Source organism: Podarcis liolepis, assembly GCF_965112155.1.
Source record: "Podarcis liolepis genome assembly, chromosome: 12".
Lineage (NCBI taxonomy): Eukaryota > Metazoa > Chordata > Lepidosauria > Squamata > Lacertidae > Podarcis > Podarcis liolepis.
Genome location: NC_139563.1, coordinates 29,391,442 through 29,415,355, shown reverse-complemented (window position 1 = coordinate 29,415,355; position 23,914 = coordinate 29,391,442). Strand labels below are relative to the sequence as shown.

Sequence of the window (23,914 nt, the reverse complement as noted above, 5' to 3'; positions counted from 1 at the left end):
AACTGAGATGGGAGGGATTGAATTTGCGGGGGGTTGTATGAATGTGGTCTCAGGGTGTACAGTGCTATAAACAAAACATTTCAATAATAATCATAGCAAGCAGGTGTGTTGACCTAAATTAAGATCTGGGTTCAAACCCACTATTTAGCCAGTGAAGCCAGCTGGGTGTCTTATGCCAGTGGGAGGCAGATTAAGAAGAATACTTGAGCTGGTTGCCGCTATGGGGGGGGGGCATAGGGCCGCCTACCACCAGCTGCTCTTTGAGAAGGATTCAGAGAAGGAGAATCACAGGCAAAGCCAGTCCCACCCTGCTCCAGCTGCCTACTCATTCAGCCACCAGGTGCCCTTGGGGAAGGAGCCTGGTGACGTCTTAGTATGTCAATATTGCTTTTTCCCGTTTTAAAAATAGTGGAAGGATTTGGATCCCCAAAGGTGGGAGCTCAGTAACTGTAGACATTAAATAAACACCAGTTATTATTCTCTCTCTCCCACTCCCTGCCTCGCAGGATCGACGTGGGATGGAAATAGCTGCAAGAAATCAGTATCCATGACTTTCTCTCCCTGACCAACCTCCAGGGCTGGATTTAGGTTTGATGAGGCCCTAAGCTCCTGAAGAGGCCCTTTATATGTCCAGCTGTCCTTTGGCAACAACAAATTGACACTGTTTTTTGTGTTGAATATATGCTATATGGTAATTTATGGACCTAATAGGTATCTAAAGCCATTTGCACATAACAAAATATGTACCGGTATTTTATCAAAGTAATTGTTGAACTGAAATACAATTAAGAAGAATGTAGGCACCCTATATATAGAAATGAGCAAACCAGTGATATTTTAGGGAGCAGGCTAGCAGGTAGGGCCCATTACGTACATCTCATAGGATAAGTTTTATTTTATTTGTTTTTTATCTTATATTTTGGAAATGTACATCCCGGTTTTTTTCTTTACAATTTTTTTGGGGCCCCAAGAGAGTGGGGCCCTAAGCTATAGCTTGTTTAGCTTTATACGCAAATCCGTCACTGCCAACCTCTCAGGGTTGTTGTGCGGGGTGACAAAACTGGGTGTGGGTGTGGTGGTAGGCCGGATATATACACGTGAGAAGAGCGGGACGAAAAAGCTACATGTAATAATAATAGCGGGCGGCCACCCCCTTGACACGCCGCTAGCCAACCTGCCCAGACTGATCTGCATCGCCTCCGCCTAGCGGGACCGGGAAGCCCAAGCAGGAGGCGGGGCGTAGCGCGGGGCTGATGAAATCCGCCTGTGTGTTACACGAGGCCGGCGCAGGCAGCGGGCGGCTTCCGCTTGCCTCCTTCCCGTTTAAGTCCCGTTTAAGGCAGCACGAGGTTGAGCGGCGGGGCTGGCCGGTGGGTGCAATCTCTTCTGGCTTGCCGCGGAGCTGTCATTTCATTTCCCGGTGCAGGATCACCGACAGGTAACGGGCGAAGCGACGAGGGGAGACTTTCTTGGAGTCCGGCTTGTACCTGGTCCTTCGTTGCTATTCTTGCCCCATCCCGGCACACTTTCTGCAAAAAGAGCTAGGCGTGGCAGGGCGAGATCCAGCATTCAGACGGAGTGTGTGGTAGCTATTGTGGGTTGGGGGGGAGGAAGGAAGGAAGGAAGGAAGGAGAGACAGGCAGGTTGCATGCTTAGCGGTCGTCAGGAAACGAGTTTGTGGGGCGTGTCATAATGCCGTTATACCGATCTGTGATGTGAGCACGTTTGCAATTATGTGTACGGTCTGTGGTCTCCTCTGCTCCCTTGCGGAGTTGGCAAAGGTTTAGAAAAGGTCAACCAAGCCACTTGACAGGAAAGGTTGCAACATTTGGGACTATTTCGTTTAGCTGCACCTGTTGAATGTCTGGTTGTCATGCGGTTCTTACAGGTACTTGGGTATGTTGCCAGGCAAAAAGAAAAAGGAGTGGTCCCCCCCCTTGATTATGTTACACATTCTCTTCTGATAGCTACCCCTGAGTTATAACTAACTTGTGTTCCTCCATATGTTGTTGGAAGACAGCTGCAATCATCCCTGGGTGGCCGAGGCTGATGGGAGTTGTAGTCAAACAACATCAGGAAGAGCCCCCTTCTCAACTTCTATGAGTAATATGTGCTGAACTGCAAAATGACTAGAATCTTTTCTTTGTAGTTTGGGGAAAGAGTATAAAGTGTAAGAGTGTAGAAGTCTGCCCTAGGGATACTCTCTTGTCTTCTCCCCTCTCCATATGTTAGACTTTCTTGTCTTCAGAAATTATTCCAGATCTTGTCATTCACTGCCAACCAAGTCCTTAGCATTATTATTATTATTTATTTAAGATGAGTGCTAGTGTGAAAGTCCTTTTAACAGTGCAATCCTATAAACATAGAGTGGGTGGTATTCAACTAAGTTTTATTCAGAGGTGAAAGTAATGGACCTACAGTTAGTCACGTTCATTAATTTCAGTGGGCCTGCTCTGAGTAAAACTTACAAACTGCTCCAGAAGTAAATCCCATTGACTTCAGTGGAACATACTCCCAGACTGGAGTTACAAAGTGATATACCTAGTGTTAGTCATACTTTGCATGGGTCTGTTCTGAGTATGAGTAAGTGTTGGCTATCACCCTTCACTGTCTGAAGAGTAAAACTTTGGATAGTGTGAATAGTTGTGTAATACTTTCAGACCCTCCAAGTGTTTCCTGTTGGCTTAGCTGGCAAGTGTCCATGAATCTTGCTTTCCTGGATGAAGGACAAAGAAGGGTGGCTGGGTGTAGAAATTTTACAAAGGTTAAATGTACATTTATTGTTCTGCCCCCTTGCCTCTGATGCTTCCCATCACTGGCACAAAGCACAAAGCACAGTGCAGCCATTGGGCAGAACATTGTACTACCCACCTTGCTCTGGAGATCATTGGCTTGTAACTGAACTCAGGAACTTTGCTACTTTTCCCCAACAGCCTTGAGCAGATACCACCATGTGTGGCATTTGGGCTCTTTTCGGAAGTGACGAATGCCTCTCCGCTCAATGTCTTTGTGCTATGAAAATAGCCCACAGAGGTCCAGATGCGTTTCGGTTTGAGAACGTCAATGGATTCACCAACTGCTGTTTTGGCTTCCACCGTCTTGCGATTGTTGACCAGCTCTATGGAATGCAACCCATACGGGTGAAGAAATTCCCTTACTTGTGGCTGTGTTACAATGGAGAAATCTATAACTTCAAAAAGGTAAACGACAACAACCACCTCAACACTTGCTTCAATGATCTCTTTAGAGCTATCTTTGCATGTTCAAAATATTTCTTTGTTGTTTTAATGAGTTTTTGTAAGCTGCTTTGGAAGGACTTGACCCGAAATGCAGCATATAAATAAAAATTGTTTATAAACAACAACACACACCCCTCTGTTTGGGAGTTTGGGCTGGCCATTTTAAGTAACTGTAAAGCGTTAGTACAGAAGCAGCATTCATGTGATGCAGCAGTTAGGGGGTTGGACTTGTACCTGGGAGACCAGAGTTTAAATCCCCACTTAGTCATGAAGCTCCATAGTTGACTTTGGGCCAGTTATTGTCTCTCAGTAACTGGGTTATTATGAGGGCAAAATGGAATGGCAGGGGGCAGAAGAACCATATTTGCTGTCTTGAGCTTCTTGGAAGCAAGATGGCATACAAATATAATAATAAAAATATAAGTTTGTGCTGCAAAATGTTTTTTTGCTTTGGCTCCATGTTTAAAATGCTCAGTAAAAATATTTGATAGGATCCCTCCTTTTTAACCTTCAAGAGTGCACTTCTGTGAACACATTCAAAGCATTTTGTTGTGAAAGGTGTAGGATGAGGGAAAAGAACTTTATCCCAAGCTTAATTCATGGGATTGGATATTCTGAGACAGCAGCCCCTTAGTCTACTTTTTGAATCATTCAGATGGTGAAGTTGCATGCTGAAGAGACAACTGCACATCTTTCCGGCACTTATTGACAATACTAATCTACGGCATTTGAACGTTAATGTATAATTATTCCCTTTTTAGGATGTAAAAATGCCTTCCTTTCATGTGTGCCTGACAATATGCATTGGTTTCATTCTTTAAAAAACTCATTTCTTTCTCTTTTGTAGCTGCAAAAGAAGTTTGAATTTGAGTACCAGACCTTGGTCGATGGAGAAGTAATCCTTCATCTTTACAACAAGGGAGGAATAGAGCAAACAGCCTCTCTGCTAGATGGTGTGTTTGCATTCATTTTGCTTGACACAGCAAACAGAAAAGTGTTTCTGGGAAGAGATACATACGGAGTCAGACCGTTGTTCAAGGTCCTGACAGATGATGGATTCCTGGGTGTCTGCTCCGAGGCCAAAGGTAACCTCAAACTCTGAATCCCTTTTGAAATTGCCTTCATGTGGTACAGATATTTCTGCAACTTGATCCTGCCACAATAAACCTAATTGTTTAATATCTTCTCTTTCTGAAAGCTGTTGCTTCATCTCACTTTTATGAAAGTACGTTTGCCCTGAATGAAGTAGAGAGTGTCTACTTGACACCTTGCTTTGACCAAATTTGTGACAGCTTTCAGCAGAAAGGAAACCCATCCCAGAGAATCAGTGTGTTTTTGAAAGAACTTGCAGTAGTTATTTGGTGCCTTGTTTTGGTGCGCACCTTAGCTTTATCTGTTTGTTTGTTTTATGTAGGATGTGATCAAGTTGTAGATGGGTGTAATGGCTTCCAGACCAGTTTTCTCTCTCTGTCTCCCTCTGCCCCCATTCCTCAAATTATTTATGGTGTGTATAAAGCAGTATAAATAATGGAAGACCCATCTCTCTGTCCAGCGCCACCCCTACACGGCTGCACTTATTCACCCAACATAGTGGGATACGTCTAGACAGAGATAAGGAGTTACTCAAAGCCTCCTCTTGCCTGTACTAGCCTAGCACACAGAGTATCCATGCACACACACTGCAGAAGATGGAGATAAGTTTTGCTATACTCTATGGCAGGTGTGGGGAACCTTTGACCAACATCTTGGAGGTCCTGGGCCACAGAGAGGTTAGGCTGGCCTCAACCAGAGCCAGGGCTTTTTTGGCTGTGGCTCCGAACTGGTGGAACGCTTTGTCACAAGAGACTAGGGCCCTGTGGGACTTGACATCTTTCCGCAGGGCCTGCAAGACAGAAGAAGAAGAAGAAGAGTTTGGATTTGATATCCCGCCTTTCACTCCCCTTCAGGAGTCTCAAAGCGGCTAACAATCTCCTTTCCCTTCCTCCCCCACAACAAACACTCTGTGAGGTGAGTGGGGCTGAGAGACTTCACAGAAGTGTGACTGGCCCAAGGTCACCCAGCAGCTGCATGTGGCGGAGCGGAGACGCGAACCCGGTTCCCCAGATTACGTGACTACCGCTCTTAACCACTACACCACACTGGCTCTCTCAGACAGAGCTGTTCCACCAGGCCTTTGGCCAAGGCACAGCTTGACCTCCTCCTTTGGTAATTCTTCACAGAACTCTAGCCCAATGGTTGCCATTAATTTGATTTGAACTGATTTTATAATGAATTGATTTTAGAATGCTGTATTATTTTACCGTTGTTAGCTGCTCTCAGCCCAGCTTTGGCTGGGGAGGGTGGGATATAAATAAAATTTTATTATTATCATTATCATTATCATCGAAGAGTGTACATTTTATTGTGAACAAGCAAGATTTGTTAGTATGCAGTTGTTAAAAAATTAAGAGATAAGTTTGCATGGGCAGTTGTCAAGCTGGCCCAGCAATTGTCTGCTTAAACCGAAGGGGCAGTAGAGGCAGGAGGAATTCATTGAGGAGGGAGGCTGCACGGCAGGGCCGGTTTAGAGAGGGAAGCTAGAATGTGTTACATTTCCTTGCTGAGAAGCAGCAGGGGTATCTGCATCAGAGCTGAAGGGAGAAAGAGAAAATCTGAAGCACAAGTGTGAGCTATTCTAATGCAGGAAAAGCAGAGAGCAGCTCCTCTTCAGCAAGCTGTGCCTGTTGAGGCTGTCCTCAAAACCAGGGCAATGTAAGGAGAGGGGGGTGTTACTGGGGACTCTTGGGGATCAGCCCCCTGACTCATATGGATAACAAGGTGCCTCTTGTTGCCAGCAAGCAACCAGAGGAAACGCAATGAGTGGAGGCTGGGCCATTGTAAATACCCCTGAGCCCTGCATTGCATGGAACTATTGTTGTGACAAAGGGAGCTGTGTGCCTCTCGTGGCGCTCCAGTTGATCAGAGTATGAAAACAACAAAGACGAAAGGGAAGCCATGCCGACTTGAATTGGCACCATCTAGGCAAGGGCTGAACCACAAATATTTGGGGAAATAACTCCTTCAGGTTTGGGTCATGTGAAGAAAGTGGAAGTTTTCTTTGTTTTTTTTTTTAATAGAACATGAGACAGAGGTATCTAGTATACTGAAGGACCAATGCATCTCAGCTTGTGTGTCACTGGGTTCTGTTTCTCTGCTAAGATGGCGAGTTCAGAGGGTACCGTGTACAAAAGTGCAGTGAGGTGCTCTAACTCGTGGGGGTGGGGAAGATGCTGTCGGACCCCATCAGCCTCCAGTCAACATGGCCAGTGGTCAGGAATGATGGGAGTTGGAACGTAGCAACACTGAGAGGGCCACAAGCCTTGACTAAGGAGTGCTGATTCACTTACTGGCAGTGATCGTGCCTCCGGCATGGACTTTCTCCAGCAGGGCTCTCAGCAGGTCGGATGTGTGCAGGGTTTGATTAGATTTGAGGTCGGGTGAGAGAGAAAGACGTTTGCATTTACTAGAGTCACTGCACTGATATGTGTACTTGTCTCCTTTATTGATATACAAACAAAAACGACAAATTTGTGTGCCCTCCTTTTGCTTTGCACATTTTCCCCTTCGTAAGCTGTTCAAAATACAGTGGTACTTCTGGATGTGAACGGGATCTATTCCAGAGCCCCGTTCGCATACTGAAGCAAACGCAACCCGCACCTGCGTGGGTCGCGATTCGCCGCTTCCGCACATGCGCTGATGGCATTTTGAGCGTCTGCGCATGCGCGAGCGGCTAAACCCGGAAGTAATGCGTTCTTTTACTTCCGGGTCACCGCAGAGCACAACCCGAAAACGCTCAACCCGAAGCTACTTCAACCCGAGGTATGACTGTGGATATAAGTCATCTGCATCTGGCCATGCTGAAAGAGGAGAAAGGGGTATATGTGTAATAGCTTTCAGCAGCCTGGTGCCTTCCAGATGTTATGGATTACAATTCCCATAATCACACACACTCTCTCTCTCTCTCATGTTATATTAGATAGCTAGATAGATATAGATTAGATATAGATATAGATATAGATATAGATAGGTGTGTGTGTGTGTGTGTGTGTTGCAGTTTGGTCTTGTCGGTGGTTCCTCCATTTGCAAAGGTTGAAAGCTACTGTCTCCCTATATATCTTTTTCCTGACCTTGTTCTGGCCCAGGGTTAGATTTGCTTCATTTCTTATAATGCTGTAGTTGGCTGTTACAGTTCTGAAAAATTCTGATGCTTTGACAGTGCATATTTTATGTTACATGGGCAAAAGCTAACACCTCTTCTGCCTTCTCTCCCCCTGTGTCCCACAATGCCTTGTTACATATTTAGGTCTTGTCAACTTGAAGCACAGCATGTCCCTCGATCCCAGAGTGGACCCTTTCCCTCCAGGACACTATGAAGTGTTGGATTTAAAGCCAAATGGCAAAGTTGCATCAGTGGAAGTGGTGAAATTTCACAGCCCTAAAGATGAACCTCTGCATGCTGCTTACAGCGCTGTACAAAATCTCCCCTCAGGTAACAGCAAATCTAAAATAGTCTTCTTCCTCCCTTAGTAAAGGTGTACATTTACTGTTCTAGGGATATGATGCCTTGAGGCTTCGTACACTGCTGTTGGGGAACAGACTACGAATTATCAAACCTTGATTAAATTATGTGTTTCTGATGGAGAACTTTATGTTCTGTCTAAGCAGTCTGATTTCGAAAAGCCAATGTGTGGGTAGAGTGCTGGGTTCAAATGCTTGGAAGGTTCTGCTTTAAACAAGCCATAGTTCCCTGTGATGTGCAAACCCAGGGAACTGCGGCTTGGAAACATGTCACCCTCCAAATGTTGTTGGACTACAAGTCTCGTCATCCTTGACCATTGGCCACGTCTGAGGCTGATTGGAGTTGGAGGCCAACAACTGCTTGAGAGCCACATCGCTGGTATGGAGAGCCAGTATGGTGTCATGGATAAGGTCTTGGTCCACGATCAGGGAGACCATGGCTCAGCCATGAAAGCTCACCTTGGGCCAGTGGCTATCTTTCGTCTTAACCTACCTTGTAAGAAAATTAAAAACAGAGGGTGAGGAATACTTACACAAGCTTCTTGGGTAAAAGGTGGAGTATTAATAAATGAATCTTTTTCTCTCTTTTTCTCCCCTGATAGGCTTTGATGTTGAAACAGTTAAAAGCAACATTCGGCTTTTGTTTGAAAATGCTGTCAGAAAACGTTTGATGGCTCACAGAAGAATTGGCTGTCTCTTGTCAGGTAAAAAATAATGTGTTTTATGATTACCATTGCCTTTCACTAATACAGCCACAACCTGTTTGTAGTGCATGTGGTCTCTTACTGTAGGTGCACGAGTCCCCGTCCCCCCCACTCCCAATATAGAAACAATTTGATGGAAACCATTAAACCAGACCATAAAATTCAGGCAACACTTTTTCTTGGCAAGTAATTCTGACTGGCAGGTGGCTGGATACAGCAGAAAGCACATGACCAAAACTGGAAAAATCCCTTACCTGACAATGAGTCAGAAGTTCCATAGAGGGCTAAGGGCCACACTGACCTATGATCAACCTTCCAGGGGCTAAAGTCTAAAAGTGAACATGGCCATTTTGGAAAAAGGACACATCTTAAGGGTCTTGGAGAAAGGCCGCAAAACCTTTTTGACATCAAGGCAGGGGCTTCATGGTTAATTTGAATTGAGCTTGGATGTGAGCTGGAAGCCAATGGAAGCTCTTTGAGCACAAATGGCTAGCCTGCTGTCTTCCCAGATATTGTTGGACTCCAAATCCCATCAGCCTCGCCCAAAATGGCCCACCATCAGGGATGTTGGGAAATGTAGTCCGGAGGGCCACAATTTAGCCACTTTTGTCTTTGACCAATGGGAATGATGATTAGGCTAGGGAAGCTGCAACATAATGAGATGCTCACTTTATGTATGTAGGTTTGTTCAGGTTTGATTGCAGTACATTTTGTCATGAAATTCTACTCTATATTGATCCAGAGCAGAACTGCGACTTATAGTTAGCAGTGTGTAAACTTAAACATGTTGCAGGATTCCCAAAAAATAGACCAGAGGCAATTGTTTTTCGTCCAGCAGAGCTTTACTGCTACTGAAGGCAAATGAGCAATAATGGTCATAAATCCAATACATTCAGGATTGGCACTGTCCCGTTGCAGCAGACTTAACTTATTTAAGTTGTCCAGTAAGAAATCCAGTTGCAGCAGACTTAACTTAAACTTACAATAACTTATAATAAGACTAAACCTTAACACTAAGCATACACCACACCAGAAGGAAAGAGACAGAAAGAGAAAGAAAGAGAAAGAGAAACCCAGTCTCCTTCTGGCTTATTATTATAGTCAGCATGACCTTGACAGAAGAGATAAGAGAACCAGTTTAAACCAGCTGTACCCAGCTTCTCTGAAGGAATAACCCAGATATCACAAACCTTCTTCTTGTTTCTTTCACACAGAGAAGCTTCCAGAACCCTCTTGAATTAATTAGAATAGGAAAGATCTCTGCACATCAGATCAATACTTTCTGCACGAAGAAATGCAAACTGACACACTTTGCTACTGGTGTGGTCCACCTAAAATACGCATGTTTATATTCTCTTCTCACAAGGGCATTTTGTATGTCAGCTACATGTTCCTGGTTAGGCATAACTGCTAATGGTGTTTTGACAGGCGGCCTGGATTCTAGCTTGGTTGCTTCAATGCTAATCAAATTGATGAAAGAAGGAAACACTCGCTACCCATTGCAAACCTTTGCAATTGGCATGGAAGATGCTCCTGACCTGCTGGCTGCCAGAAAGGTATAGTACTATTTTAGTTCAAAAGGCACAGGCTCCATATTCACCTGTATGTTGTGATCACACTCTATAGAGAACCAGCAACCTCATACCTGGCACTGATCAAAGAAACCAATACATTAGTGCAGTTTTGAAATCCGTGGTAAAAACCAGCACAGCTTTGAAAGGTTCGGTCTGCCATTGTGATTCAAAATGGGGTGCAGTCGTACTCAAACATAGGTGAAAACTTGCTCCTTTATCTCAGGATCCATATTGAGATTTTGGTTACAATATGTTTGGAAGTGTGTCTAAACGCACAGCAAACAAACATCTTTCCAAAATGTGTAGTAGATGATACTGAGCACAGGATACGTCATGTTGAGAATCTAGACTTTTTTAAATGAGCAAGTTTGTAGCCCACTACACTACACTACTACAAGGCATGATTCCTTGTTGACGTGAGCTGGGCTTCTGATCTATGGGTGATTCACTAATAATGCTGCCCCAGATGATTTCAATGATAGACCTGGGACATAGGAGAGTAAGGCGGTTGTTAAGGTATCCTGAGCCTAAGTGGTTCATGCCTTCTTACAGTTAGATTCAGGACAGGCAAAACAGAGCTTCTTCACACAATGCCTAATTTAATTGATGCGGTGATGGTCTTTTTTTAAAATGAGGATTAGACACGTTTGTGGAGGCTAGCCAATTAAACATGAAACCTCCATCTTCAGAAGATACCACTGAATGGCATTCGCAGGAAGACGGCTTTAATGCCCTGCCTGTGAGCATCTCAGAAATATATAGTTGGCCACCCTGGGATGCTGGACTACAAAGGCCTTTTGATTGGATCCTGCAGGGCTTTTCTTTTTGCACCAGCGCTTTGCATAGCTCATTGCTCTACCCCATAACTAACAGAAGCAAATTATATTGTACATAATTAAATAGGTTGGTTTGCAAAAGAAAAATAGTAGAATTCGGCTTTTCTTGACATGGTCTTGAGATTATTTGGGGGTGTAGATTTTTTAAAAAAGAAATAAATAGATTGGTGTATATACAGTCGTACCTCAGAAGTCAAATGCCTTGTGCCTCGAACGTTTTGGCTCCAGAATGCTGCAAACCTGGAAGTGGGTGTTCTGGTTTGTGAACATTCTTTGGAATCTGAACATCCGGCACGGCTTCTGTGGCTTCTGATTGGCTGCAGGAGCATCCTGCAGCCAATCAGAAGCTGCGCCTTGGTTTCCGAACATTTTGGAAGCCTAATGGACTTCCGGAACGGATTCCATTCAACTTCTGAGTTACGACTGTGCTCCCTTGCCTAACCATAAGCTTCTGCTTCATTCTAGATGCAGCTTAACTTAGGCCTTGAATCCCAGTTGAGCCACTTTGCAGGTCACTTAATATAAATTCTTATTAACAGGTAGCAGCTTACATTGGGAGTGAACATCATGAGGTCATTTTTAATTCTGAAGAAGGGATTCAGGTATTAGAAGACGTTATACTTTCCTTGGAAACCTACGACATTACAACTGTACGAGCTTCAGTGGGTAAGATACATATCCCCCCCCCTTTTTTTCTTCCCCTGAGGGGAAGGTGCTGTTGAAGCATATCCCTCCTCCATCCTTACAAGCCCATTTTGACACATGGGCGGGGTTTCCCACCTGTCAGTCAACTGATGTCACCCCGCCAGAACGGGCCTTCCATTCCTGCTATAAAGTGAAGCTTACAAAGGTACGAGGGTCTGTCTTTGTCTCTGAAACACCTTTGGTTTTTCACTTCTTCAGACGATACTGCTTAAGTGGCATGTTAGCGGAAGCCTTGGCCTGAGTATGTAGTTTGGGAAAACAAACAAAATTGTTTTTTGAAATGGTCTCTCTATGACTAGGCATGTATCTGGTCTCCAAATACATACGGGAGAAAACGGACAGCGCCGTCATTTTCTCAGGAGAAGGCTCAGATGAGTTGACGCAAGGATACATCTATTTTCATAAGGTAAAATGCTTGTTGTGTTTCTCAAATAATGCTCATTCTTGCCTGTGGATGAACACACCACAATAAGAGCGTAAAAGGCGAAAGATCTATACGATCTGAGGTGAAACCAGAGTACACCTGAAGGTGTATAATGAAGGCGCCAGGTGAACTTCCCTGGGGAGAGCATTCCACAGACGGGGAGCCACTGCAGAGAAGGCCGTGCTAGGGATGATGGGAGTTGTACAGTGGTACCTCGCAAGACGAATGCCTCGCAAGACGAAAAACTCGCAAGACGAAAGAGTTTTTCGTTTTTTGAGTTGCTTCGCAAGACGAATTTCCCTATGGGCTTGCTTCGCAAGACGAAAATGTCTTGCAAGTTTGTTTCCTTTTTCTTAAAACCGTTAATGCATTCCTATGGGAAACCATTTCAATGCATTCCTATGGGAAACCGTGTTTCGCAAGACGAAAAATTCGCAAGACGAAAAAACTCGCAGAACGAATTAATTTCGTCTTGCGAGGCACCACTGTAGTCCAAAAACAGCTGGAGACCCAAGTTTGGGAAAACACAGGAGTACACAGACTGGCAGCAGCTCTCTGCCAGGTTCTCTCCTAGCTCTGCCTGAAAATGCCAGGGATTGAATCTGGAGCTTTCTGCATACAAGGCAACTTCTGTGCTACCGACGTCACATCCATAGCATCCATTTAAAGCACGCAACTTTCCCCCAAAGAATTCTGGGGATTGTAGTCTGTTAAGGGTGCTGGGAATTGTAGCTCTGTGCAGTCCTCTGCTGATTTACGTTTGCACGTGTTAGCCCAAGTTACTTGCCCAGGAAGGTCATCTTTCTCCTGTGTCCTTGATGCAGGCACCCACCCCAGAAGAAGCTGCAGAGGAAAGCGAGAGGCTCCTCCGAGAACTCTACCTCTTCGATGTCCTCCGTGCGGACAGGACAACAGCTGCCCATGGGTAGTTCTGCTTTGTAATGCTATATTGCAGTGTTAATGGGGCAAAAGTAAAAATGCATTGCCATTGCTTCTAAAGGTAGACGTCAAACTTGGGGTACCTTTTAGTTTTTCAGTAATCCACAACGAGTCTCCAGGAAGAGACAAAACAAACTACGGTCCCTATTTAAAGTTAAATTGAAATCAGTTCTTTAACACTGATTCTCTATGGTGGTTTGGGGTTTTTTCGAGAAATTGACAAGAGAACCTGTTGTCCGGTAGGTGGCGCTGTCTATAACCTAGCACAGTGAGAAGATTTTGAAATGTATAGACGTCACACAAGGAAAAATATTACATTTAGAGCTTTGTGCAAGTGTCTGACTACAAATGGCTTTAGGATTTCTTAGTTGTTACTGTAAGTCTCTTAGATGTATTCTCGTACAAAAACAACATCTACTTATAAGTTTAATAAGCAGCTATTGATGTTTTCTCTTTTTCAGTCTGGAAATGAGAGTTCCATTTTTGGACCACCAGTTTACTGCTTATTACCTGTCTTTGCCAGCAGAACTCAGAACGCCAAAGGTAAACCATGCACATATAACCCAGCTAGGAAATTTATACTGTAATCCCAGACAGGTTTACTGAGAGGTTAGCCCTATTAAATTCAGCAAGGCGCCTTCCTTATTAAGCATGTTTAGAAGTTCAGGCTTAGGCTATGATCACCAGTGGGCTCATTGACGAAAGGCTGAGTCTCACCTGGGAGGTCTATTTAGAATTCCAGCTTAATACACCAAACCGTATGATTGACTTTGGCATTTACCTATCTAACTTCATTCTTAAAATGCTGTGTTGTGTCTGGCACTATCTAACGGAGCTGCTTCTGAAACAACGGATTGTGTTTCTAGTCTAAATCTCTTTTATATTTTAATGTCAGTCTTTTGGTGGCTGATATTTGTGGTATCTCTTAACAGAATGGAATTGAGAAACACCTTTTAAGAGAGGCCTTTGAAGATACCAACTTATTGCCTAAAGAAATACTCTGGAGACCCAAAGAAGCCTTCAGCGATGGCTTAACTTCTGTCAAGAAATCATGGTTCTCAATCCTCCAAGACTATATTGATACTCAGGTACACTGTTACATGTTTCATATTCTTCTACAAGTCTGAAACTTATACAAGTTGCTTTTTGTGTCTTTCAGGTGAGTCCACATATTTATACAGGTGACTCTCCATTTATGTGGGGGTTATGTTATGCCCCCATAAGTGAAATCCACATAAATGGGGAACACTTCGCTGTGCCTACAGCTCGCGAGGAGACCCTCTGTGGAGCCTGAAGGAGACATCCTCTTTCGGCTCCAGAGAGGGTCTTCTCACAAGCTGGAGGGGCAGTGTGGTGTAGTGGTTAAGAGTGGTAGACTCATAATCTGGTGAACCAGGTTCGATTCCCTGCTCCTCCACATGCAGCTGCCGGGTGACCTTGGGCCAGTCACACTTCTCTGAAGTCTCTCAGCCGCACTCACCTCACAGAGTGTTTGTTGTGGGGGAGGAAGGGAAAAGGAGAATGTTAGCCGCTTTGAGACTCCTTCGGGTAGTGATAAAGCGGGATATCAAATCCAATTCTTCTCTTCTTTGCTGAGATGCTTCAGGTCTCTCCCCCTACTTCAAGGGGTTAGTGGTTCTGGGGCCACAAAATAGACCAGAGGCAATTGTATTTCATCCAGCAGAGCTTTACTGCTACTGAAAGCAATTGAGCATAATGTTCACAAATCCAATAGATTCAGGATTGGCAGAGTCAATAAGAAATCTAGTTGCAGCAGACATAATTTAAACTCACAGTAAGGAAGTTGCTCCCGCCCTGTGGAACGCCCTCCCATTAGATGTCAAAGAGATAAACAACTATCTGATGTTTAGAAGACATCTGAAGGCAGCCCTGTTTAGGGGAGTTTTTAATGACTGATGTTTTAATGTATTTTTAATCTTTGTTGGAAGCCGCCCAGAGTGGCTGGGGAAACCCAGTCAGATGGGTGGGGTATAAATAATAAATTATTATTATTATTATTATTATTATTATTATTATTATTATTATTATTATAACTTAGAATAAGACTAAACCTTAACGCTATATAATACAGAGCACCACACCAGAACAAAGAGATAGAAAGAGAAAGTGAGAAACCCATGCTCCTCCTGGCCTGACTATTATAGTCAGCATGACCTTGACAGAAAGGATAACAGAACCAGTTTAAACCAGCTGTACTCAGCTTCCCAGAAGGAATAACCCAAACATCAGAAATCTTCTGCCTGTTTCTTACACATAGAAAGAAACCTTCCAGAGCACTCTTGCATTTAGTAGAATAGGAAAGATCTCTACACATCAGACCAATACTTTTTGTACTAAGCAACACATGTGAATTGAATGTGTGTAAATTGGGGTGGTGGTGCCTGTATATCACTTTGTACATTGCACACCACCCTGACTACCTAACAAAGAAAAACCAAGTTCTCTTCCCTCTCCCATTTTATCCTTGCAACAACTGTGTTGAGGTACTTAGTCTGGGATATAGCAACTGGCCCAAGTCACTTGCCGAGAGCTCTACAACTGAGGAGGGATTTGAACCCAGTTCCAAACCCCCATGTTTGCTTGAAAACTGCTAAACTAGCACTCTTACACTTGCGAATGAAAATGCAGATGTGCCAATCACTTGTAATAAGTGAAGTGGTAGCTGTGAGATTACACCCAAGGATGCTTCCCTCAGCTGCAGTGCTGGCTTGCGAAACAAACTCCATGGCCTGTTGTGTTAAAGAATTTCAGTCAGGGGTGGGGAACCTGTGGACCTTGAGTAGTTGTTGGCCTCCAAAACGGATCATTGCCAATGTTCAGAGATGATGGGAGTTGGGCTTCAGCAGTCTCTGGAGGGCCACAGGTTCCCCATCCTTTTCACAAGTGAAGATCGATCGGGTCTTGCTTTGCTGGCAGGTAACTTTTGTACTGGCAGCCTCTCATACTCAGTGTTACTTGGGAGTTCTAAGAAACCAAAAAATCAGTGCAGTTTTGAAAGTTCCAAGCCACCATCTTGATTCAAGATGGTGTCCTGTTATATCCAGACATAGGCGAAAGCCTGCTCCTTGATCTCAGGAATCTCTCATGCAAAATCGGGTTACAATATCTTCAGAGGTGTCCAAATGCATTTCAGACAAACTGTTTTTCCAAAATATGTAACAGATCTGTCAGGAAAACATGGACTGATTTGGGCAGGGGGTGTTGTAAACTTGGATAGCTAGTCAAAAACTGGGATTTATGTTTGCAGTTCTCACACTTTCCATTTTCTTTCCCTTTTGGGCCCATAGGTTGATGATCTTCTGCTGGAGAAGGCGGCGGAGAAATTCCCCTTCAACCCCCCTAAAACAAAAGAAGGCTATTACTACCGCCAGATCTTTGAGAAGCATTTTCCAGGCCGCTCCGACTGGCTCCCTCACTACTGGATGCCGAAGTGGATCAAGGCCACAGATCCATCTGCTCGCACTTTGAAACATTACAAATCGGCTACGAAAGAATAGATGTTTCTAACCTGTTTTGAAGTTGCTCTCTGGGTGGTGGCTTGTGAGCCTATAATTGTCCTTAGCCTAAAAGAGAAAGCAGAAAACCCAAAGCATTTTTTTTAAATAAAGCAATGTGCAAATTGGGATAAAATGGGACTGTACTACTGATTTAAATGACAGCAAAAAACCCAAGAGTTTCTGTTTATGCTTAAGCTGAATTTTACAGCTAATACACTCCAAAGTAATTATTAAAACCTGTGGGACCATTCACTGACTGCTTTTCTTACTCCTGGGAAGAGGCCCTTGTGGATTGATTCTGCTTCTGTGGTGGAAATAACTTGATTGCCATTGGATATTAACGTACCTTGATTTGGAATTGGATGGAATAATAATAATAATAATAATAATAATAATAATAATAATAATAATTTATTTTATTTATTATTATTATTTATACCCTGCCCATCTGGGTATAAATAATAAATTTGTTGTAAGTCTGCTAGTTTGAAGTGCTAGTTTAGTTTGAAGTGCTAGTTTAGTTTGAAGTGCTAGTTTAGCAGTTTTCCACTCTGGGCAACTTACAACAGAATATTAAAAACATGATAAAACATCAAACTTCCCTAAACTTCCCTAAACAGGGCTGCCTTCAGATGTCTTCTAAAAGTCAGATACAGTGGTACCTCGGGTTACATACACTTCAGGTTACATACGCTTCCGGTTACAGACTCCGCTAACTCAGAAATAGTACCTCGGGTTAAGAACTTTCCTTCAGGATGAGAACAGAAATTGTGCTCCAGCGGCGTGGCAGCAGCGGGAGGCCCCATTAGCTAAAGTACTGCTTCAGGTTAAGAACAGTTTCAGGTTAAGGACGGACCTCCGGAATGAATTAAGTACTTAACCCGAGGTACCACTGTAGTTGTTTATTTCCTTAACATTCGATGGGAGGGTGTTTTACAAGGCAGGTGCCACCACCACTGAGAAGACCCTCTGCCTTGTTCCCTGTGGCTTCACTTCCTGCAGTGAGGGAACTCCCAGAAGGCCCTCAGAGCTGAACTTCAGTGTCCGGGCTGAACGATGGGGGTGGAGACAATCCTTCAGATATACTGGGCCGAGGCCGTTTAGGGTTGGGCTCAACCTGATGGTGATTTTGGTGCTGGTTTTGTTTTCCTGGATCAAGTATTTGCAAAGAGAGATAAATAAGGGCAGGCAAGGAAGAGGTGTTGGTTTATATTCAGGTCTAGTTCATGTGTGTCCCAAGCCATCGACATCTCTGTATGCTTGTTAAACCCTTGGAAAGATGTAACATGACCCTCTGCATACAAGTGCGGCTTCCAGCAGTGACTTGTATGACTGCAATAGCATCGCCACCCCCACCTGCTATGATTTAAGGAATCATTGTGGCTGTTCCTGGTCAACCTTGTGGATATTGCATTGCCTTCCATACCATTTCAACAACTGGCGTGAGTAGCACTCTGACGGTGACCCCATCACCAAGATGGGGATGGAGCTGGGTGGGGTGATGTGGTGAGAGAACTGGGCATCAGGTTGATGGTTGCCCTGTATCGGTAGGAACCAAGGGCTGCCACTGTAGAGATGATGGGAGTTGAAGTCATAGGTGCCGGGGCTCTGGGTGCCCGAGCAGCCACAAAATTCCCCATGAAGGGACCAGGCACCCACAATTTTCAGTGTTGAGGCCATGCACATTGCAAAGGTAAAAAAAAGTAAAACAACAACCCTGGACGGTTAAGTCCAGTCAAAGGCGACTGGGGTTGCGGCCCTCATCTCGCTTTCAGGCCAAGGGAGCCAGCGTTTGTCCACAGGCAGCTTTCCGGGTCATGTAGCCAGCATGACTAAACTGCTTCTGGTGCAATGGGACACCATGACAGAAACCAGAGCTCATGGGAACACTGTTTACCTTCCTGCCATAGTGGTACCTATTTATCTACTTGCACTGGCGTGCTTTTGAACTGCTGGGTTGGTAGAAGCTGGGAAGAGCAACAGGAGCTCACTCTGTCGCACGGATTTGAACTGCCGACCTTCTGATCAGCAGGCCCAAGAGGCTCAGTGGTTTAGACCACAGCGCCACCAGCGACCCTATGCACACTGCATGGCACACACGGCCCCAGGCATCCACGGTCGCGGGGCCAAGCCTGCACACCTGGTTGCTCAACAACATCCAGAAGACCAAAGACTTTTGTTTCAGGAACGCCTGAAGAATCAGGCTGCAATCCTATACCTACTTAACTGGGAGTAAGCTGCAATGAACTCTGGGGGGTTTGTTTCTTAATAGAAATGGAAAGAGTTGTACTCCTTATCAGTTTGAATCGGATGGTTATGTTTTCCCTTAGCAATAACCATTGTAACTTCAGTACAAAAAATACCATGCTTTTTATTTTTTTTGCAGATTTCCAAATTCTGGTGGCAATAATAATAATAGGTAATTATTGTACAAAAGCATTCATAGTCTAATATAAGCACCCTAAACTTTAAGAGTTTGAGGGCAGTTTTACACAAGCTGGCAAACAAGCCATAGCATATTTTTATTAAAATGTTTACAAACAATTGAATTCAATTTTTGTTAATAAAATAAAAGCTTCCCCCCACCCTCTTTTTTTAAAGGGATGATTTTCTCTGGATAGTATTCTGTCTTTTCCTGATTTAAAAGCAATTTTGAAACCACAAGGTGGCACCCTAGAACTTTCGGATAATATTTAAAGAGTGGCATTTGTACAACCTTGGTTACAAGAAGATTTGCACAGCTGTATAATTTACAGTATAAGTCTGCAGTCAAAGTAGTGGCTAGTTTCATTTATTTAATACATTCATACTCTAACTTCATTTAGGCCTAGTGTCTTTGCAAGGCTTCCATCAATAGATAAGACTGATATGAACAGAAAATACAAATTAAAACTGAAAATATTTTGTGTATGTAATAATAAAAAAATTCATTATTTATATGCCACCCATCTGACTGGTTTGCCCCACCCACTCTGGGCGGCTTCCAGCAAATTGAAACATGTACAATAGGGTTTGGCAAATCTGTCAGTTTTGGTTTCTGTCATTTTCATAGAATCAAAGAATCATAGAGTTGGAATAGACCACAAGGGCCATCGAGTCCAACCCCCTGCCAAGCAGGAAACACCAGTCTTTTTCCAGTCTTCAGGTCAGTTCTCCACATTTCTGCTTCAGTTGGTGAATTTAAAGATAAAATAAGAAGTCCTAATGAAAATTCATCCGTGTCTTTCTACAGATTTCTCCTAATAAATACATTTTTTCCAAAACATTTTCTCTTAATACAACGCATTTTAATATATATTATTTTTCCCTAATATATGAATTTATATCTGCACTTTGCCCTAGTATATGCATTTTTGCACACACAACTTGACTGGAGAACTGCTGTGCAAATTTTGAAGGATGGCTGTGTTTCGATTTGGGTATTGTTTTGGAATGAATTAGTTTTGCCTCAATGCAAACTCAAGTCGGATTTCTCCTGCTATCCCTAGTCTTGTGATGATAAAGAGAATGCTCTTCCTTAATTGCCATTTGTTTGCCTTGCTAACAAATGTTGCATCATTTCAGGGAAAAGAGTTTCAGACCAAGGAGCATGTGCAAAGAAAAAAGGGGTGCTATCAACAACAGCATATCTTGGAGAAACTTAATGGGCCCCCAAAACTTTGGAGTTGCATACATGCTTATTTTTAAAATATTTGCTTGATCAACACCCCCTGCCCCTCACTGCATGATGTTCTCTTTTACCATTAACTGGAAGTGTGGGAGAAAAAGTCTACAGTAGTCTGTTCTGAACCTGCTAGTATTTGGTCTAGTCTACTGCTTGGGCCAGAGAGGGAGGATTTTTTTGGCAGAGTCTCTGGGTACTGTGAAGGTGCCAAGCGCATTGTTCTAGCACACTTTAGCTTGAGAAATCCTCCTTTGCAAATCATACAGAACATTTCATGTCCTCTCTTCTCCGCCCGCTCCCCTGGTTGCACACAATTTTTTCTTTTCACCTACAGGTGGCAGTATCTGTTCCATCTTACCTTGCTTTTCTTGTTTTAAAATGATACATTGGGTTTAGAGAACCAATTTTGTTCATATTTTTAACCACACCAAACCAAATCTTGCTAGCCTCTGAGTTAGATGATAGCCCCAGCTTTAACAAAGGGTATCTTAGGTAAATCTTAGGTATTGTACAAATACTACTTGCAATATGGGGTATTTTTTAAAAACCGAACCGAAAAAGAAAAGCTTATTCAATTAACTGTGGGGGCGCAATTATTATGCAAGACGATATGCCTTGTGCCAGAGATATTTTGCAAAGGGTGATGAGTCGGTGTTATTATTCTACATCTTTATTCATTGCTGAAAATAATTTGAATAAATAATCCCTGATAATGGAAACTAGGGAGATCTTACAGTGTTATTACTTTACTATATTGAGTTGTGTCCCCTCCCCCCCCGCTCTGCATTGCCTTGAATTCTTGAAAAAAGCAAAACCAGAAAGGTAGATGAAGAAGCATGGAAAGAAAGGAAGAGGAAGATAGTTCGTTTGATATCCTGCCCTCCGAAAGCAAGATGTGGGGCAGGGGAAAATAGGGCACAGGTTACAATGAACCAGGGTTGGTGCTTGTTTTTGGGAAGAGGCTTGGAGTGTGGAATGTTAAGTGGGAGGGAGGTTCTGATAGGACCATTGAACAACATTTGGGGTAATGGGGAGAAATCGGTCTATTGAAAGAGAAGGAGGAAGGACAACATGAGCAACCAGGGACTGGAGTGTGGTTCATTTGATGAACCACAACCCCCGGTTCCCCTTTTTTAATGAAGATTACGTTTTTAGAATTTGTGGAACCTGAGATGTGAGGCAAAATGTAAGTACATAGGAAGAACCTCCTGGACCAGGTCAATGGCCCCTCCTGTTCTCACAGTGGACAACCAGATGCCCATGGGAAGTCCTCAAGCAGGATATGAGCTCAACAGCAGTCTGCCCAGCTGTGATTCCAAACAGCTGGTATTCAGAGGCAAAAGGTAAAGGACCCCTGGACAGTTAAGTCAAAGATAACTATGGGGTGTGGCGCTCATCTTGCTTTCAGGCCGAGGGAGGCAGCATTTGTCCACAGACAGCTTTCCAGGTCATGTGGCCAGCATGACTAAACCACTTCTGGCGCAACAGAACACCGTGATGGAAACCAGAGCATACGGAAATGCCATTTACCTTCCTGCCACAGTGGTACCTATTTATCTACTTGCACTGGCGTGCTTTTGAACTGCTGGGTTGATAGAAGCTGGGAAGAGCAACGCGAGCTCACTCTGTCATGGGGATTCAAACTGCTGACCTTCTGATTGGCAAGCCCAATGTGATGGCCTGGGAATCTGATTCAGAAGCTGAATCTGAGGAGTCCCAGCCTGCACAGGAGTCCCAGCCTGCACAGGAGTCCCCGCCTCCAGGGCCAGCTGAGCTGGGGCAGGGGCTTGAATCTGAAGGGCCTGCACCTGTGCCGGGTCCTCAGGAGCAGACACCAGATGTATCCACTCTGGCTCCGGAGGTGATTGAGGACCCATTGCCTGCAGGTGCGCCTCTCCCAGCCCTGTCAGGGGAAGGTGAAGCTGCTCCTGGGTCCAGTAACCCTCCAGCCTCTCCTGAGCTGCAGAGGCTCAGGGCAGAGAGGCGGAGGGAACTGGGTTCTCCCAGGAGGAGTGCTCGCCTTAAGGCCAGGAGAGGCGGGTCACTTGTGGGCCGGGAGCGCCCCTGGCCTCAGAGGAGATAAAGGCCAGTCAGCTCAGTCCCAGGTTGTGGGAGCAATGACGTTGGAAACCTGTTTCTGCCAGCACCCAGACCTGTTTTTCCGGAGTTCCCGACCGCGTCCGGCTTCTTGCTTTGGACCCCGCTTCCCCCTTGGTGGATAGTCTCCAGACACTCGGCCCAGGACTGGACTTTGAGCACGCCTCACGGTAACCCCCCCCCCCGGGACCAGCACACCCAAGAGGCTCAGCGATTTAGACCACAGCGCCACCCACATTTCTTTTTATTCAGAGGCATACTGTCTCCAACAGTGGAGATAGGCCATAACATTCATCGCCAGTAGCTGTTTATAGTCTTGTCCTCTGCGAATTTGTCTAATACTCTTCAAATTGGCACCATTCTCCTCCTTTGTTTTGAGAGAAACTTGCCTGCTCTTACCTTTATAATAATAATAATAATAATAATAATAATAATAATAATAATAATAATAATTTTTTTATTTATACCCCACCCATCTGGCTGGATTTCCCCAGTCACTCTGGGTGGCTTACAGCACGTATAAAAACATAGTAAAATGTCCAATATTAACAGCTTCCCAATACTTTCAGTTATGCATTCTCGTTTATTTGAAGCCCCTTTACTTACCCATGGAAAAGTTACCATAGACTCCCATGGGCGAGGGTGTGCAGCAGATAAAATGGAAAGAAGTAGGTTCAGGAGATTACTAGTTCCGGGTTTTGTTTTCCTCCAGCCTCAACTAAAGACTTTGGGGTTCATCCTGGGCGATTGTCAGCAAAGCTCATCCCTTTGTACCTCACCCTTATGAAATACCTGCCTCTACACTCACAGTGTTGTTGTTTGCCTAGCTCGTCCTGTGAAAAGTTCCTGTTAGTTTAAATGTTAGGGTTTTTTTTAGCTTATGCAACAAATTAACCTTGGAGCTTTTTGAGAGAAAACGGCAGTTCTGCCCTTACAGTTATAATAATGTGGAAGGGCAGGAGGTTTTCAAGACCGACAGTTAACACCTTTCTCTGCTCAAATGGCCTTGGCTGTTCGAAAGAAGCAAAAAGCTTTCCACATACAATGACAGCATTAGTATGAGAGAGACAAAAAATAAAAAAATAAAAAAGGCTTTCTGCATCTTTCAAGAGTGCACTTTTGCCATTCTGCTTTACCTCCTTAAGCAACTTCAGTTTTTATGCTTCTGGTGGTTTTTCTTCTCTTGGGGAGGCGGGGGTGTGGAGAAACTGGGTAAGAAGCTGCGCACACACACTATGCATTTAAGGCACATTTAAAGAACTTTCCCCAGAAGAAACTCATTTGTTAAGAGTGCTAGAGTAAGCTACAACTCCCAGGATTCTTTGGGAGAAGTGGCAGCCATGTTATTTCTGAAATGGAAGTACTACCGTAGTCCTTTGAGTACCAATGAGATTTTTCTCCTTTCCATCGAAAGGCTTAAAGAATCCATGTTTGCATGAATTTGGCAATGTAAAGATATATTGAAGTGGTAGTATTTGCATTTTTTATTTTTATTTGCATGTGTGCATGCCCTCCAACATTTCTCCAGTGAAAATAGGGACGTCCCCTTCCTGAATTATAATTTTACTATTTATACCCCACACAAACATGCACGGGATTATGGAGAAAGCTAGAGAGTTCCAGAAAGACATCTACTTCTGCTTCATTGACTATGCAA

The 23,914-nt window shown here is 44.0% G+C and overlaps 1 protein-coding gene across 1 annotated transcript; it reads left to right on the top strand.

Moving 5' to 3' along the window:
• Window positions 1-1,213: 1,213 nt before the first annotated feature.
• Window positions 1,214-16,744, top strand: ASNS (asparagine synthetase (glutamine-hydrolyzing)). Its single transcript, XM_083468950.1, has 12 exons — window positions 1,214-1,438; window positions 2,934-3,200; window positions 4,087-4,324; window positions 7,582-7,767; window positions 8,399-8,500; window positions 9,929-10,056; window positions 11,450-11,576; window positions 11,915-12,021; window positions 12,864-12,964; window positions 13,440-13,521; window positions 13,911-14,066; window positions 16,287-16,744. Exons 2-12 carry the CDS (start codon window positions 2,952-2,954, stop codon window positions 16,494-16,496), a joined length of 1,686 nt encoding a protein of 561 aa, XP_083325076.1. The 5' UTR covers window positions 1,214-1,438; window positions 2,934-2,951; the 3' UTR covers window positions 16,497-16,744.
• The last annotated feature ends 7,170 nt before the right edge of the window (window positions 16,745-23,914 follow it).